General features: G+C 60.0%; 1 protein-coding gene across 4 annotated transcripts in view; it reads right to left on the bottom strand.

Moving 5' to 3' along the window:
• Positions 1–16,230, bottom strand: part of PDGFB (platelet derived growth factor subunit B) — a 20,944-nt gene extending 4,714 nt beyond the window's left edge. For 2 of the 4 annotated variants that reach the window (XM_034987481.1, XM_034987482.1), the window contains exons 1-5: positions 15,156–16,230; positions 6,984–7,080; positions 4,604–4,693; positions 3,168–3,370; positions 1,697–1,868 (exon numbers count right to left, since the gene is read on the bottom strand). In XM_034987481.1, the coding sequence (XP_034843372.1) occupies positions 1,697–1,868; positions 3,168–3,370; positions 4,604–4,693; positions 6,984–7,080; positions 15,156–15,218 (625 nt within the window). In that variant the 5' untranslated portion in view covers positions 15,219–16,230. The remainder of the gene's footprint in view (positions 1–1,696; positions 1,869–3,167; positions 3,371–4,603; positions 4,694–6,983; positions 7,081–15,155) is intronic. The other 2 variants (XM_034987483.1, XM_034987484.1) reach the window with 1 other exon arrangement.
• Between the last annotated feature and the right edge of the window lie 232 nt (positions 16,231–16,462).

Genomic DNA, 16,462 nt, shown 5'->3' with positions numbered 1-16,462 from the left:
CCTGAGCCGAAGGCAGTCGCTTAACCAACTGAGCCACCCAGGCGCCCTCAATGTGATTTTTTTAATGCTCATCTAAACATATTAACTTAATAAATCTTGATCTTTGGGGTGCCTGGCTGGCTCAGTTGGTAGAACATGAGACTCTTGATCCAGAGTTGTGAGTTCAAACCCCATGTTGGGTGTAGAGATTACTTAAAAATAAAATCTTAAAATAATAATAATAATAAAAATTATAATTATATATAATATTATATATATGTACGTATATGTGTGTGTGTGTATATATATACACATATATATAATGGCTGTGCTCCAGCAGTCCCATCAAGAACACTGAACAACTGACTTATAAGGTCATCTCTCTGGACCGTTCTAGCTCTAACAATGTTAAATTCTTAAAAAAAAAAAAAGAAAGATGGGGTGCCTGGGTGGCTCAGTCGTTGAGCGTCTGCCTTCGGCTCAGGTCGTGATCCCAGGGTCTTGGGATCGAGCCCCACATTGGGCTCCCTGCCAGGCGGGAAGCCTGCTTCTCCCTCTCCCACTCCCCCTGCTTGTGTGTTCCCTTTCTAGCTGTCTCCCTCTCTCTCTCTGTCAAATAAATAAATTTAAAAAAAAGAAAAAGAAAGAAAATGACAAGGCAGGTAAGAGCCAGTGACTGCTGTCACGGTGAGAGAAGGGCCAAGAATAGAACTTCAGGATACCTAGACTCCAGCTGTACCCCTGCCTGGGACTGGCTGTGTGACCTTGGGCAAGACCCCAGCCTCTCTGAGCCTCAGGCACCTCCTCTGTAAAATGTGGACCAGGCAATTGGATCAGATCATTTTTGGGGTCCCTTTCAACTCAAACTATGCCCCTGAAATTGTGAATTCATGAACTCTAAAGAGTGGACCAGAAGTCCAGTTCCAATTATCCATCTGATGCTTGAACTCTGTCACATCACTGCTACAAAGTTGCCCAGTCTCTACCTACACATTTTCAATGACAGGAGACTCACTACCGCACAAGGCATACAATTCCATCTTGGCCCCCTGACTGATTGACAGTTTTTGGTATATGGAGTTAAAATCTCTCTCCAGCGGCTTTTCCCCACTGGTCCTAATCCCCCCTGAAGGCCACAGGGAATGAGTTTGATTTCTCATCCCTAGGACAGGTTGTCAAATATCTGAAGATGATGTCCATGGAGTCTTCTCTTGTCCCACTATTTCATGTACTCATTCAACAAAGGAGGGGGCTGTGGTAGCAAGACGGGGATGGGAGCTGCTCTGGACAAGGTAGTCAGGGCAGGCCTCTAGGAGAAGGTGACTCCTGGGTTGAGACCCAAATGAAGACAAGTAGACTTGTGAAGAGTTGAGAGAAGTGAATTTCAGATGGAAAGTGGCATGTGCAAAGGCCCTGTGGCAGAAAGGTACCCGGCCACTCGAGGAGGTCAGGCTGGTTGGGGTGGCATAAGTGAGGAGGAATGGTGGGCAGCAAGACTGGAAGGCCAGTCAGGGGCTAACATTCTCATGTAAAGCCTCGCAGGCAGGGGAGGAATCTGGGTTGTTCTCAGTGAGATGGTAACCTTCAGATGAATTTTAACCGGGGGCATGCCTGATCCAGTTTCCGCCCCCCCCCGCCCCCACCAGTGGCAGGTGCCCCAAGAGAAGGGAGCTGCGCAGCTGAGCAATTCAGAGGCAGACCCTGGACCAGCGGTTACCTCGCTGCTCTTGGCTACTCCCCGGGCTTCGGGTCACGGGTCGAGTAGCCACCACTGTCTCGCACTTGCACGCCAGGTGGTCCTCCAGGGTCACCGTGGCCTTCTTAAAGGTTGGCTTCTTCCGTACAATCTCGATTTTTCTCACCTGGAGGACAGAACCATCCAAGTGCCTCTGTAAGACCACACAGGCAGGGGCTGAGGGAGCCTGCCTGCCTGCTCTTCCCACCCCAGTGTCCCCGGCAGGGATCTTTCCTCGAAAGCCGGGAGTGGAGAGGCACTGGCCCAAACAATAGCAGGACCTTGCCCTCTGCCCTTCTCGTAGCTTTTCCATCAAAACAAGCCCTCCCGACCTGGCCTCCAGCTTGGCCCCAGCCCCCTTGGAGCTCCCAGAAAGGGAGAAAGGCATTTCCGGGTTGAGTGTAGGGCCCGTGGTGTCCTCATTCCCGGAGTGCCAGCCAAGGTCAAGGACTGTGGCAGAGGCGGGAGATGGTTGTCTGGAAGGAAGTGGGGGGAGGCTTTATCCAGGAGGGAGGCGGGAAGGGGGAGGTCAGCTGTCAGGTGTCCATCCATAGAGCTGGAAGCACTGGGGACAAGAGATACCATGACAGTGGGTGGTGTGGTAGAGAGTGACACTTGCAATCTCGGGCACGGGGCCCAGGCCTGGGATGGATGGTGGGCACGGGGAAAGGCCACAGCTGACCTCGGAGGGGAGTGTGGCGGAGCAGGTGGACCATTTGGCAAGAGCGGGGCTCACCAGCCGGTGCTGAGCCCTAGGTGTGCCTCCTGCCCAGCAGCTCCACCCCGCCAGAGTTGATGTGTAGGCGAGGCTGACCCAAGGGGCACAAAAACCTTTCCACATGAATCAGAAGACAGCTGAGGCTTCTCTGGCCCTGCCCTGCCCAGCATGAGACCCGGAGCTCCCCAGAGCAGCCTCTATTCTAGAATTTGCCTTGAGTCAGACTGCATACCCGATCTCTCCTGAAAGGAGGCAGGATTCAGCACTCTGACCCTTTGCTAGGGGCTGCCCCAGCATTTGCTGTGTCTGTTGCCTGGAGGAACTCTGTGCCCTCTTTGTTAAAGACACAACAAGGAACGTGAACAGGTTTGGAGGAAAACTGAGCAGCCCAGAACATTCTGAGTGTCCAATAAATGCTTGTAGACAGGTCTCTTCAAGGGACATTTGGGGATTTGATCCCTGTAAAAGAGGAGGCAGCACCCTTCCCCTAACGTCCCACACGCAGCCCTACCTGGGGGTCTGCCTTTGGCTTTTGGGTACAGCGGCCTGGGTGGCCTTGAGGACTCACAGGTGGCCTCAGTGCACCTGCGCAGAGAGCCCTAACTGGACAGAGCCCAGGAGCCTGCCAGGAATGCCTCTCCATCCCTACGGAAGCCGGGCCGGTGAGTCTGCCCCCCAACCATTCCCCCCCCAACCCCCCGCCAGGGCCGGGGGGGCGGCGGCGCGCCTGCGCACCTGGACGGGCCGCAGCTGCACCTGGGTGGGGCGGCACTGCACGTTGCGGTTGTTACAGCAGCCCGAGCAGCGCTGCACCTCCACGCACGGCGGCCACACCAGGAAGTTGGCGTTGGTGTGGTCGATGAGGCGCCGCGAGATCTCGAACACTTCAGTGCGCGTCTTGCACTCGGCGATCATGGCCGGCTCGGCGACCGTCGAACCTGAAGGGAGAGAGGGGAGAGCGCCGTCAGGAGGGCGGGCCTGCCCGGAGACCCCCTCCCGCGCCCCCCGCCCCCCCAGCGGCCCAGCCCAGGGGACGGCTCTGACCCTGCTCTCCCTCACACACGGCCCCGGCTGAGTCCCACTCGCTTCCACCCCAGGCGGCCGTGTGCGCCTCCTGGCTGTTACCAGCTGTGGGACTTGGACAGGGTGCTGATGTGCCCGCAGCCTCAGTTTCCCCATGAGATCTACATCCACGAACCGCTGTAAGGATCAAGTGAGATCATGGAGACTGCTGGCCTGTCAGATGTCAGTTTCCTTCCACCGGGCCTCAAGTTCGTTCTGTGATTTCACACATTTCTGGGCTCGCCTGACCCCGGGCTCCTACTCGCTTATTTATTTTGTAACCCCTCTTTTATGTTGCCCTTGTACACTATAATCTGTTCTTACACCCTTGCTTCTTTCAAAGCCGGCTTCCTCATCTCTGGCAGGGGGGTAACAGCGCCTATATACTGCACTTGCAGATCTGAGTCATGCAAGCGGCCCACAGCAAGCCTGCGGTCCACGCTGGGGCTCTGCCGTTGTTCCCATAGAGAGACACTGAGGCTCGACTAGCTGCCCGAATTCACTGAGGAGTGGAACTCAGGCCACCAAATCCTATCTGAAGGGCCCCCTAGCCACTGTCTACAGTGTTTTGGGGACTACAGGTGGGCAGAGATGAGGAGGGGCTTAGAGCAGGCACTGGCCTCCCCTGGGAAGGCTTCCATGGGACCTAGGCAGGTGCCAAGCTTTGCCTGCTGTCCCAGCCGCAGCCCTAAGCCACAGAAGAGACACACAGCCCACCAGGACGGCACTGGGTCCAAGTGAGAAGAGCTGCTGGGACCTCAGCCCTATCCCTTGCTAGCTGTGTGACTTTTGGCCACGGCTTTACTCTCTCTGGGCCTCAGTTTCCAACTGTATAAAATGGGGTCAGTAATATCTATCTCTGGGGTTGGAGTATGAACAAGTGAGTTTAAAAGCACTATATTTAGGAAACTATGTATTGGGCGATGGGGCGTGATGACTCAACTCCTCAATATAGTATATTGAAGGACAGTTTTACTCTCTTATAGTTCAATTCAGTCCTCAGTGTGGGACGAATGGGGCGGCCCAGAGCTGTGGGCTGGCTGCACGCCCCAGTTCTCCTTGTCTGGCTCCCACCATGGAAGGGTCACCATTCTCATCTGCAGCCTCACCTAGGCTCCTTCTCCCTCGGGATAAGCTCTCCAGCTCGCCTCCAGAATGGGATCGGGTCAAATTCAGGTCCAACTCGGCCCCGTCTTCATCTGCAAGAGAAGTTACAGTCAGATGCACTCTCATAGCCCCTAGCTGGTCCGATCGTGGGGTGGGGGCGCCAGTGGGGGATGTGGGGCAGGCAGGAACGTGGCCTCTCACCCCTCACTGGCACCCCACTCCAAAGAACAGACTCCCTTTCCAGGTCCCTGTAAACCTGAGGGTCCTCGCTCTGACAAGGAGCTCTCCAGGCAACCCCAGGGTGGTCATGGGGTTGGGGTGGTGGGGACCGGACAGCATCCCTGGGGTGGGGGGGCCTTCAGCCCCACTCTGGGCTCTTCAGCCACATTTTTGGACAGAACCCATGTCAAAGGAGTTAAAAATAACCCTTCCCTTTTGCTACTGTAAGTGAACCCTCGTCAGCCTCCAGGGCAGGGCAAGGACCCAGAGCTCAGAAGGCCAGTTTCCAGTGCCCCTCCACCCAACGTTCCCATAGGAAGCGCTGAATGGAGAAATTCCCAGAATCCCCGGGGGGACCAGCATGCCCTGGACACAGCCCCTCTGGAGCCCCGGACAATGGCCCAGCTGAGCCAGAGAGAGGGAGGAGGGACAGGAGTGGGGGTGGGGGCTGAAGGCAGAGAGGGGTGGGGAGCCAGCCTGCTGGGATGGGGGCGGCCATACCCTGAGCCCTTTCAGGCCTGGGTCTTGTTCCAGCTCCCAGTATCTCACTGTGTTTGCCTCTCCCCTCTAACCTTTGACCTGGTGTCTGCCCTAAACTGTCCATTTCTCCCTCAGGTCATAAACCACAGCTCCCTTCTCCAGCCTGGGAGGCCCTCATCGTGATATCATCCTTGGTGCTCCTTGGAGCGATCCCTCTCTCTAGAGGCAGCCGACAGCACTGTGGGAGGTGAGGGCCGGGCAGGAGGACTTTGAGCTTGACACTGAATCCCGGGCAGACCCTTCCAGCTCTCCGATGGCTGAAGAGTGAGCAAATAGACCACGGGGTGTTGGGACAAGCTCCCACCCCCTCCCACGGAGCCCCCTCGCTGCTCTTGCTGTCTCCCCTTCCCACTGGCCCTGCCAACGACAAAGCTCCTGCTCTTCTCTGTGGGCTCCCCGGGGGTCCTGTTTGGAGGAGCCGGTCCTACAATGGCTGTGTTTCCGTCCAGCCTACTGCTCCCACGTCAGCGTGTCTGTCTGTCCCTCTCGCTCCCTTCCTTTCTCCCTGCCATCTCTGGAATGTCCCTGGTGGAGAGGAGATGGGGGAAAAGATGTGCTTTGTGGAAAGGTTAAGTTGATTAGGAAAAAATAGCCACATGGTTGCCTCGAAACAGGCCCGCTATTGAAAACCTCTGTCTCCAATCCCGACCCCCGGCCGGGGTGTGTAGGGGCTGTCCGAGGGTGGGGGCCAAGGGCCTTGGAAAGAAACTGCAGAAAGGCTAAATTTGGAAGTTGCCCCATTGTGTTGGCCAGGGCTGGCCAGTCGGGCATGGGGTGGGGGGTGTGGGAGACGTCGGGCGGGGGGCCTAGTGAACAATAGGTGGGCCCAGCTGGGGCCCCCTCCCGCCTGCCTCGCCAGCCCCCGGCACAGGCGGGTTTGAAAGGGCCCGGGAATGCTTTTGAGAGGGAGCCAGGGGCCCAACGGGGAGAGGAAACAAAGACAGGAAATGCTGTCCCCCGTAGATAGGAGTCTGGGCAAGGATTACAAAGTGACAAAGAGACAAAACCCTAGAGGGAAGGGGAGCTGGGGGTGCAGGGGGGCTGCTGACCAGGGCTCCAGGGAACAGGCCAGAGGTTAGAATAGAATGGAATTTGCTCTGAAGACAGCGTTTATAAATACATTCCCGACCCAGCCCGGCAGCCCTGCCACGTGTGTGCCACCAGGCACGTGCCCATTCGCTGAGTGCACTCTCGGGCTAGGGCAGGGCTGCCCGCTGGTCTGGGCCAGGTGTCCCCGGGAGACCTTACCGACCGGGCCCTCAGCCAGAGGGGCAGGGAGATGGCTCCTTCGGCACCGCCCTCCCCGGTTGGGTCCACACCTGGATACACATTCGGCATATGCCCTGGGCACCTTCTTTCTCCCTGCACCCCTCCTGCCAGCACCCCACCCCGTGCACCAAGCCAGAGCCACAGGTGGTGCGTCTGCCACACCCCACGTCCCAGGTACCAACCCGTCCGCCTACTCAGCCCTGCCCCGGGACAGGTGTGGCCAAGCCCTCCTGGGGCTGCCACAGGCCTCTAGTTCTCTGGAAGTCAAGGAAGGGAGGCTGCCCCTTGCCCTGCCCCTCCTGGCCCCCGAGGACTCAGTGGAGGCCCAGAGCCCTGAATGAGGGTTCAATTTACCTACGGAGGCTCCGTGCAGCAGGCGCTGGAGGTCGTCAAAGGAGCGGATCGAGTGGTCACTCAGCATCTCGTAGAGCTCCTCGGGAATGGGGTCCCCCTGCCAGGCAGACACCGTGGGGTCAAGTGAGCTGGAGTCGAGGGCTTTCTAGCCATGGCCCTCTTCCCTGCCACACACATGCCACCGTCCTATGGAAAAGCCCCACAGGGCCTCTCGGCCATGGGCAAATGGACAGCCGGGCCGGGGGGTGTGTGGGGGGGGAGGGGAGCAGTTCCAGGCCTGGCAACCAGAAGCACAAAGTTCTGGGGGCCAGAACCTGCTGAAGCCTCTAAGACCCAGATCAGATGCCCATCCCCCACCCCCAAACGGGAGCCCCAGCTTGCTCTGAGTTAGAGCCAATGGTGTACATCTGTCGCGCACATCGCGTCACAGGTTCCTGGAGACTCCAACCATCTTTCTGCTTTTCCTCCCCACCTGACAGCCAATGACAGCCAGCATTTGTCACAGGAGATCTAATTGTCCCCATTTTACAGATGAGAAAACAGAATCTTCCAGCCAATTATCAGCAGAACCTGCATTCAAAGCCAAGGCTTTCTGGTGGCAGAGCCTGTGCCCCCAGCCTCCTGGGTACATGAGGTGGTTCTTAAGTGCTTGCGGAGCTGGACAGGCTCCGGGGGCCCCAGGTACTAACAGATTTATTTAGTCTCTTGCTCAAAAGAGGAGAGAAGGGAATCCTCAGATACAGACACGAAACCTGAAAGCTTACCCATGCCCCATGCCCAACCAAACCCTATTTTTAGAGCCCCTCTGGCCTGTTACCAAAAACACTTGAAACTTAATAAGTGCTTTAACAGGCCCCACTCGGAGCCGGGCTTCCTCCAGAGAAACCGCAGGCCTCACAATGACATGACAGCAGCCTGATAGGAAGGTCACGGCCACATCCCTCATGGTCCAGGGAAACCTGAGGGGCTGATACCAGAGGTCTTGAGGAGGAGGGCCCAATCTGGACACCCAATGCCTTGGGGCAAAGAGGCGGGAGACTCTGCTGCATGTCCAAATTCACAGCCGTACAAACACACACACACACACGTGCACACACAGATGCAGGATGGCGCGGTCCTGCGGAAGAAGCCCCGGAGGGGGCGCCGGCAGACCTGACTTACTTAAACAACTCTGTGCCTCAGTTTCTCTGGATGAAGAAGCAGGAGCTCCTGCTCTAGTCAGTTCATGGAACACTCCAAGGACCCGAGTTCTTTTTTTTTTCTTTTTAAAGATTTTATTTATTTGACAGAGAGAGACACAGCGAGAGAGGGAACACAAGCAGGGGGAGTGGGAGGGGGAGAAGCAGGCTCCCCTCTGAGCAGGGAGCCCGATGCGGGGCTCGATCCCAGGACCCTGGGATCATGACCTGAGCCGAAGGCAGATGCTTAACGACTGAGCCACCCAGGCACCCCTCCAAGGACCCGAGTTCTGATTGGCTTTGCACAGGCTGAGCCCCTGCCTGACAGGGGGAGGAGGTCCTCTGCCCCGTGGCCGGCCCCAGGGGGTTCTCCCCAAAGCTCTGTTAGGAGCTTGGGGATGGATCAGTTTCTGGCTCCCCCAAAGCTCCGTTTCCTCAAAGGTTATCATGGCGTCTGGGAATACCTCCTCCAGGGGTTCTACCCCATCCATCCAGCCCTGGCCACCCAGGTCGACCTTAGAGTGAGGGTAGAGTGTGGGTTACGTTCGCTTTTAAAACGAATTCCTTGAAACCCTTGAGCTCAGTTTTTTCATTTGAACCCAGAGCTTATAATCCTGCCTGGTGTCTAGGGCTGCCGGAAGGTTCAAGACAGGAAGGCTTGGGGCCCGAGCAGTAAGCTTGGCTGGCAGCTGGGGTCTTTCCTTCAGGGTCCATGGCTACGAAGCCGGGGAGCCAGGGGCTGGATGAGTGAGATGGGGGAGGGGCATCGGCTCAGCTGCACCTTGCTTTCCTCCCCTACCTCCACCACGCTCCACCTCTTCCTACTCCAAGACAGAGACCATGCCTTTGGTGTCTCCAAATGTGGACACAGGGCACTACCCACAGGCCGGAAGGCAGGCGGCTGGTCCCCAGTTAAGACCAAGGCAGCCTACTTCCCCTGAGGGTTTTGCCAAGCCCAGAACTGGTAGTCCAGGGAGCTAAATTCTACCCTTGTTCTGCTACTAACCACCCCATGACCTGCGGCGGGTCACTGCCCCTCTCTGGTCCTGGCCCCCATCTGTGAATCAGGGCGTCGAAGACATTTGATTCCATCCTAATTCTGCCTGTGCTGGTAGAGGTAACAGAGGAAAGCCGAGGGTGAGGTGCCCGACCGGGGCTTCCAGGCTGCTGGGCAGTAATGATTCAATTAACCCCCCAGGAGAGGGCCCCAAGGCCCAGGACCAAATGGCATACAGCACTCATGCCAAGACCTCCTTGCCCATTGGAGAGCTGGCTGCAGTTGCCAGCCGGGGCAGAGTAGGCAGACCCCAAACAGGACTAGCGGGTGCTCCAGACCCAGCCTGCGATGCAAAAGACAATGTTTTATGGAAACGGACCCAGACCCTCCCAGGCTGAGTAGTGAAGAGCCCAGGACAGACGGGGGAGGTGGGAGAAGTACACAGTAGGTGCTCAAGAAGTACTCGTAAAATGCATGAAGGACTCTCCCCTTCTCCCTGGGGTTCTCTCCTGTGTGATCCTCCTACCTCCTCCACCAGGAGGACCCCCTGGGTTAAAACCCCCCTCTACCCCCTTAGCAAACTGCCTCCTAAAGAGTCCACTTCACTCTAAGCAGAGAGGCCATTCCTGCACATGTTTCTAGTAACTTGGCCACTGGATGCCCAGAACTCACTAAGAGCTGCCTGGGTTTGATAATAATACCACAGCTAACTTTTATTAAGTGCTGACTATAAGCCAGGCACTGAGCTAAATGCTGTACTAACTACCAATCCTAAGCAGCTGGCTCTATATTTTTATCCCCATCTTCCAGATGGGGAAGCTAAAGGCTTAGAGAAGTAAGTAAAGGGCTACAGGTCTACACCACAAGAGCAGAGCCGCGCCGCTCCCTCTTCCAGCCCACCATGGAGCTTTCTGGCATCAGGTGTCCCAGAGCAGGGGCTAGAGGGTCCTCAGGGGACACTGGCCATGGCTGAGGTGGTCACAACTAGAACAGTGCTCCTGGCATCTAGTAGGTGGTGGCCAGTGATCCTGCTAAACATCCCACTATGCACGGGACAGCCTTCCACAATAAAGAATTATCTGGCCCAAGATGTCAATGGGGCAGAGGTTGAGAAACTCGAGTACACAGAAAAGCAGGGGCTTCAGCAGCCAAGGAAACCTGGCCTCTTGGATGAAGCCTTTGAACAACCTTAGCTTCTTTATCTTTCAAATGGGGCGAAGAACACCTGACTGGTGTTACTGGGAGGCGTAACTGCACCTAGCAGAGCGCCCGCAAATAACAGGTACTTAATGAGCTGTCAGGGGCCCATTCAGCCCTTCAGGTGGCTCCTTCGAGGGCAGCAGCGACAGCACAGATGCCCAGGGCGAGCCAGGCAGGGCATTTTCGAGGAAGAAATTGGTGGGTGGAGAGCTGCCTAGCCTGCCCCCGGAGGAGAGCGTGTGGCTTTGCATTATCCCCCGTGCTGGGCCCCAGGAAATGGCACCCTAGTCCCCGTTGGCACTGCCCGGGGCACGTGGGCTGGCGGGTCCCTTCCGGGGCTCGGGGGGGGGGTGGTGAGGGATGGGGAAATTCAGCCTGTGGTCGGCTCCAGGATGCAGTGCCCTGGGGGAGACTCGCAGGGGCACCTGCTGGGGGTCAGAGGCTCCTCTTGGCATGGGAGGGTGAGCAGCCTGGAGCCCAGGTTTCCTGGGCACAGGTTCTTGAACCCTCCTTAGGTGGGCAGGGACAAGACGCATGGCATCCAGATGAAGCTGCCCCAGATCTCAGGCCTGGGGTTCCTGACAGGGCGAGGGCGTGGTGAGAAGACAGCTGGGGCACAGCCAGCCGTGGGAGCCAAGGCAAACAGTCTCCTCCCCTCCCTCCCCACCCCCAACACCAGCTGCAGAAGGTAGGAAGGGCACGAGCTAGCGTGAGGCCAGGCGAATTACCTGCTCCCAGCCCGGCTGGCGGATCAAAGGGGCTTGGACCCCACCCTCCCCCAGGGCCCCAGCTGCACACACAGATGCGCACTCCCCAGCCCTCCGCTCCTCGCTCCTCGGAGGGAGATGACAGGCTCAGCCCGAGCAACCAGGGGCGTTGGCTGCGGCTGGCGGAGAGAGAAGCCGGCGAGGCCTCCAAGCGCCCGCCTGCCTGACAAGTCTCAGGCCTGATTTAGATTCGATGCCAAAGCCAAGCCCTTTGAAGAAGCCTTCTCCGGGCAGACCACAGAAGCCATTTGGAACCAGACTTTCCCACCTTGCATTTCCCTTCCCTATTGCTCCTGGGACCCTCCCGCCCCTCCTGAATGTTAGCCCAGCCCCACACCGGGTTGTCCGCCTCTCCCTGGAGCAGAAAATCCGTTAGGGCTGGAAGAGGGGCTAGTGCTGCAGTCACAACCAGGCACGGCCCATCACGGTCACTGCCCCCCCTCCGGGCCCGCTGCCCCGGGGGGCCTCCCCTCCACCCCAGGCCGGCCCAACTCCCGGCACTGGCGCGGCGTGAGCAGGAATCGGCATTTGCGAGAGGCTAGGGAATTCTGCTGCTCTTAGGGAACTCTGAGCTGATCCAACCTTCACATTTTGGGGAGGGGTGGGAGAAACTGAGGCCCAGCTCAAGATACACAGAATCGCTGCAGTCTGATTTTCCTTCTGTTTCCTCCTCTGTCCTGTCCAATCTTGGCAGTCCAAGTCCCAAGAGGCGGAACAGAAAGACAAGCTTGTCTCTCAAGATAGGGGGAAGGGCCCAAACGAGAATGTCTGCCTGGAGGGCAGAGTAGCTGGCCCGCATTACCCTGGGGGTGAGGACTACGTGAGGTCATGTTTATAAAGCACTTAGCAAGTGCTAGACAGATGTCTGGTCCTTCCTCACCGCCGCCCCCCATGCCCCCCCCCCACATCCACTGTCCTTTCCCCAAATATTTATAGATTATCCACCTTGGACCAGGCACCGTTCCAAGAATGGGAGACAGTGGTGACCAAGACAAACTCTCTAGAGGAGTTTAGACTAGTGAGGGAAAACGGACAATAAATAAACCAGAAAATGGAATAGCTATCCTAGAAGAGGCATACGGGGAGGGGGAGACTGAGAGGGACCCAGAAAGCCGATAGCAAACCCCTCTTTACCACTCTCGCTGAATCAACCCCCCCCCCCCCCCACACACATATATAAATACATTGTTCTAGGTCTTGCCCCAGAGCCTCAAAATTCTGTTCGGTCCTAAACTTGCAGACACTTCTAGGGCTGGGAGAGAGAACCCAGCAAGTCGGTCCCCCACCACCTAAGACCATTAGCAAACCAGAAAGAAGCTGGGTGGTAAAGGACTGCCAGGCCCCTTCCCTCCTTCCCAGCAGAAGGGTGCTCAGGCAGGAGGCATCACATGACAGTGGGAGTTACCCTCCCCGGAAGCCAGCTCAGCCATGGAGATAGGACCTCCTTAGGCCTCAGCAGACCCTCTGGCAGGCCCAGCCTTCCCAGCTGCTGGGGCCTCTACCTGAGGCTTTGGCCAGGCACCAGGCCAGCCCCAAGGCCACCTCCAGCAGCAAGCTCTCCTGGAGTCTCCCTTCCCCTGACTAGCCCCCATGTTGATGGGTTTCCCTTTATGTCTCCTCCTCCAAAGCCGCCTGAGGCTGACATGGGCTTAGCGAGACAGCGCTTCTTTCGGAAACTGCAAAGCACCACACAATTGTGGCTTCCCGAGGGCCTTGTGTTCCAGGACGCTGTGATTACAGTAGGGAGAGAGGCAACAGCTTCTGTGCCATAGCGTCCCCCCTCCAAGCACACATATCCATGGAGTTGTGGGGAAGGAGGAGATGCTGGGGGAAGCTGGGAATGAGGAGGGTAGGCCTGGGAAAAAGCCTCTTCCAGCTGTCACCCAGCCTCTCCAGAGCGCGCTGGGATCAGCAAAGACAGAACAGCCAGGTGGGAGGCCCCTCAGCAGCGAGGGTCCTCTTAGTCTTGGAGGCTCAAAGAAGGGCTTATTGGAAGGGAGAATGCTCTGGACATCACAGCGCCCCCCAGACGCATCAACACTATCCTCCGCCTCCTGGGGTAGTTGTAAAAAAGCAATCACGGAGGGGTAAAGCTGGAGGGGCGGCAAGCTGACCTGCGCCGGCAAAGAGCAGTGGGTGCTGTGGAGCCAGGACCTGATGGGAGGGTCCCTGTTTCCCCTCCCTCCTAGGGGCCCAGCAAGGAAATGCGGTCACTAGAAAGACGACGAGGTTCCAGGGCCCACGGTGGGCCCACCTGTTGCGCGGGGGTGGGCACCTGATGCCGGGTGTATAGGGGCCGTGCGTGCCTGTGTGCGTGCGTGGGTGTGCGCGCACGTGTGTTCAGGCCGCGTGTTCTGGGGCCAGGCGTACGTGTGTGTGCGGTGCGCGCGCGTGTGCCCCGCGTGTGCACGGGCGTGGCGGCGGCGGGCGCGCGACCCGGCCGCGGTAGTGCGTGCCCGTCGCTCTGCGCGCCCGCCCGCCAGCCGGAGCGCAGCATCGCCTCCGGCCAAGAGTGTGCATGCGTGGGGTGAGTGAGCGAGTCCGGGGGCCGGGCGGGGTGGGCTGCGGAGAGCAGCGGCGGGGGCGCCGCCGTTCCCAGGACGCCCTGGCACCGGCCCCAGCCCCCAGGCCCCGCGGCAAGGCGAGGCGGCAGCTGGGGCCGGCCGGCGCCCCCCTCCCCAACAGCTGGACGCGGCCCGGGGGGCTGCAGAGAGGAGAGGAGGGGGCGTCGGGAGGGGCCTGCAGGCTTCCAGGCCGAGCCCTGCGGCCTCCCTCCCGGGTGCGGACCGCGGGGGGTTGGCCGCGGAAGGGCGGGGCCCCAGGGCGGGCGGCCGGCGGCCCTCGAGGAGCCCCGAGAACAAAAGGAGACGGCGACGGCTCCTCTGTGGTCAAAACAACCTGCGCTGGCGGCGGCCCAAGGTCTGGCCGCGGCCTCGGAGCCCTTCACCTTAACCCCTTCGCCGCCGCCGCCGCCTCCTTCCTGCGCCTCGCTGGACGCCAGGAGGGGCCGGCCCTCCTCGGGAGCCGGCGAGGTGCGGGCTCCCGGCCGCCGCGGAGCGGAGGCGGGACGGGACCCAGGCTCGCCGCGCTCCCCGCTGCCCTCTCCTCCCCTCCACCTCGCGCTTCCTCCCTGCCCCGCCCCCTTTCCCACCTGGATTCCGGGTGGACTTGCCAACTCACTGCTACGTGAGGCTGGGAGGGGTGGGGGGGGGACTGATCCGACCTGATAGCTCCCCCAGACGTTTTTACACCCCACCTGCCTTGCAGCTATGCTTTTACTGGCGCGCTCCGCACCCTGCAATCGGGGGAGAGAGGCGCTTCCTCTCGCAGGGCGCGGGCGCAGGTATGGCGGGGCCTGGGGCACACACCGCCCCGAGGGCTGGATTCCTTAAAAGCCTCTCCTCCTCCCCAATTCCCGAATGCCCAAAACCTCTCTCTCTCTCTCTCTCTCTCTCTCTCTCTCTCTCTCTCTCTCTCGGCAACCCCCGCGCCCAAGACACAAGCTACGGCTGGACTGCGCTCTAGGGCCGGGCATGTCCGGCGCTGGCCCGAGGGCGCCCGTCCCGACCGGGAGCCGGAGCCCGGGAGGGGAGGCAGATCCCCGCGGAAGGTTGGCGTGGCTGCCACCGGTGCGCGAGCTCGCGGGTCCTGCACAGAACCTAAGCTGGAACCAAAGTGGGCTTGGGAGGACGCGCTGCCTTCTGCACCCTCGGCACCACCACCCCCCTCTCTCCCTTCGGGTTCCTGAGGGGTGGGGGCCAGGGCCACACACACGCCCTCCCCCGACGCTGAAAGGGCCAGAGATCTGGGATCGCCCCCCTGGGAAAGAAAGCTGCCCCTGCCCCCTCCCCTTAGAGCCTGGCACCTCCGGACCTCGCGTCCCAACCCTCGGAGGTCACCTAGCGCCCTGCGCTAGGCCCCTGGGCTGCAAGGGTCCAAAGTTCACTGCAGGGAGGGGAGGGGGCGACTAAGGGGTGCGGGTGGGGGTAATGAATGAAGCGAACCAGCCCTGGCAGCCGTCGCAACTCACCTCGGCGCTGACCAGACGCAGGTAGCAGCAGAGAGACAGGAAGAGCGCCCAGCAGCGATTCATGCCGACTCCGGGCCCGGCCCCGCGGGGCCCCGGACGCGTGGACCGAGCGCGCCGCCCCCGCGGCCAGGGTGGGGGGCGGGGGCTGGGGAGGGAGGTGGGCTCGACTCGGGTCTGCGGCGATCAGGCGCTCAGGCCGCTGCAGCCGCCGCCGCGGCTCACCCGCATGGCCCCCGGGCGCCGCCGCCCCCGGCCCCGGCTCCGTCGTTGAGGGGCTGGGGAGGGCCTGGGCGCAGGACCAGGGTCCGAGGCCGCTACCTGGGCGGATCCCGAGCCCGAGTGAGCATCCACGGCCAGGGGTCTGCGTCGCGAACCAGCCGAGGCGTCTAGCCGTGTGGGGGCGCCCAGGGGACTCCAACCTCCAAGAGGAAAAAGAACACGGCAGTCGATGGCTCGTCTTCACTCGCCGACTATAGGCGTTTTCCTCTGCCCGCCGGCTTAGCTTTTTTGCAACATTTTCTGGAAAGGCCCTCGAAGTCGGAAAGTGCAGAGCTGGGCACCTCAAGGCCAAAGTCTCCCCCAAAAAACTTTTTCCAAAGTTGGCTTTGCAGCGGCGGCCCGAGTCCCCGGGCAGGGAGAGGTGCAAACTCCCGCCCGGGCCGGGTGGGGGGGGCCGGAGCGTGTGCGCCTTGGCGCGGGGCCCAGGCGGCGGGCACGGCTGCTCCGCGCTCGAGGCGTGCCCGCTGCGCGCAGTGCCGGGCGCGGCAGACAGGTGGACGCGGCGCGAGTCCGTCGGTCCGTCGCGCTCGCCGCTCTGGGCGTCCTCTGCGGGCTGTGAGCTGCGGCTGCTCCGGCTTCTCTTTGCAACGAGGCTGGAGGGTGGGCCTTTTTTTTTTCCCCCTTTTTGCGCGTGTGTGTATGTGTGTGTGCGCAAAATATCTCAGTCTCGGGAATGAAAGATGGGCGCTGGCGGCCAGAGGGGAGCCCTCAGGGAAGCAGCGGGGGAGGCTGCGGGCGCGCGGGGAGGCAGGCGGGCTGCTCCCGGCGGCAGGAGGAGAAGTTGCCACCCTTTCAGCTGTTCCGGCCTTTATAAAGGAGAAGGGAGAGCGCTAGAGGTGGGTGGAGACTGCCTTTCCTCTTCTGGCCGAGAGTCAGCACCGGGAAGGGGGGGGGGGGAGCTCCGGGAGGGCCTGAGGCGGGGGCGGGGCGCTCAGGGGTCTCTAAGAGCTCGGCAGCCCCTCTGCCCAGGATCTGGCCCCTGGGAAGGGAGAACTAGGGGCGACTCAGCGCCCCGCCCCTTAGCACAG

Source organism: Mirounga leonina, unplaced genomic scaffold (genome assembly GCF_011800145.1).
Source record: "Mirounga leonina isolate KUSES-001 unplaced genomic scaffold, KU_Mleo_1.0 Mir_418, whole genome shotgun sequence".
In the NCBI taxonomy this organism is placed as follows: Eukaryota; Metazoa; Chordata; class Mammalia; order Carnivora; family Phocidae; genus Mirounga; species Mirounga leonina.
Note: the sequence above shows the minus strand (reverse complement) of the source record. Positions and strands in the feature narration are given on the sequence as shown.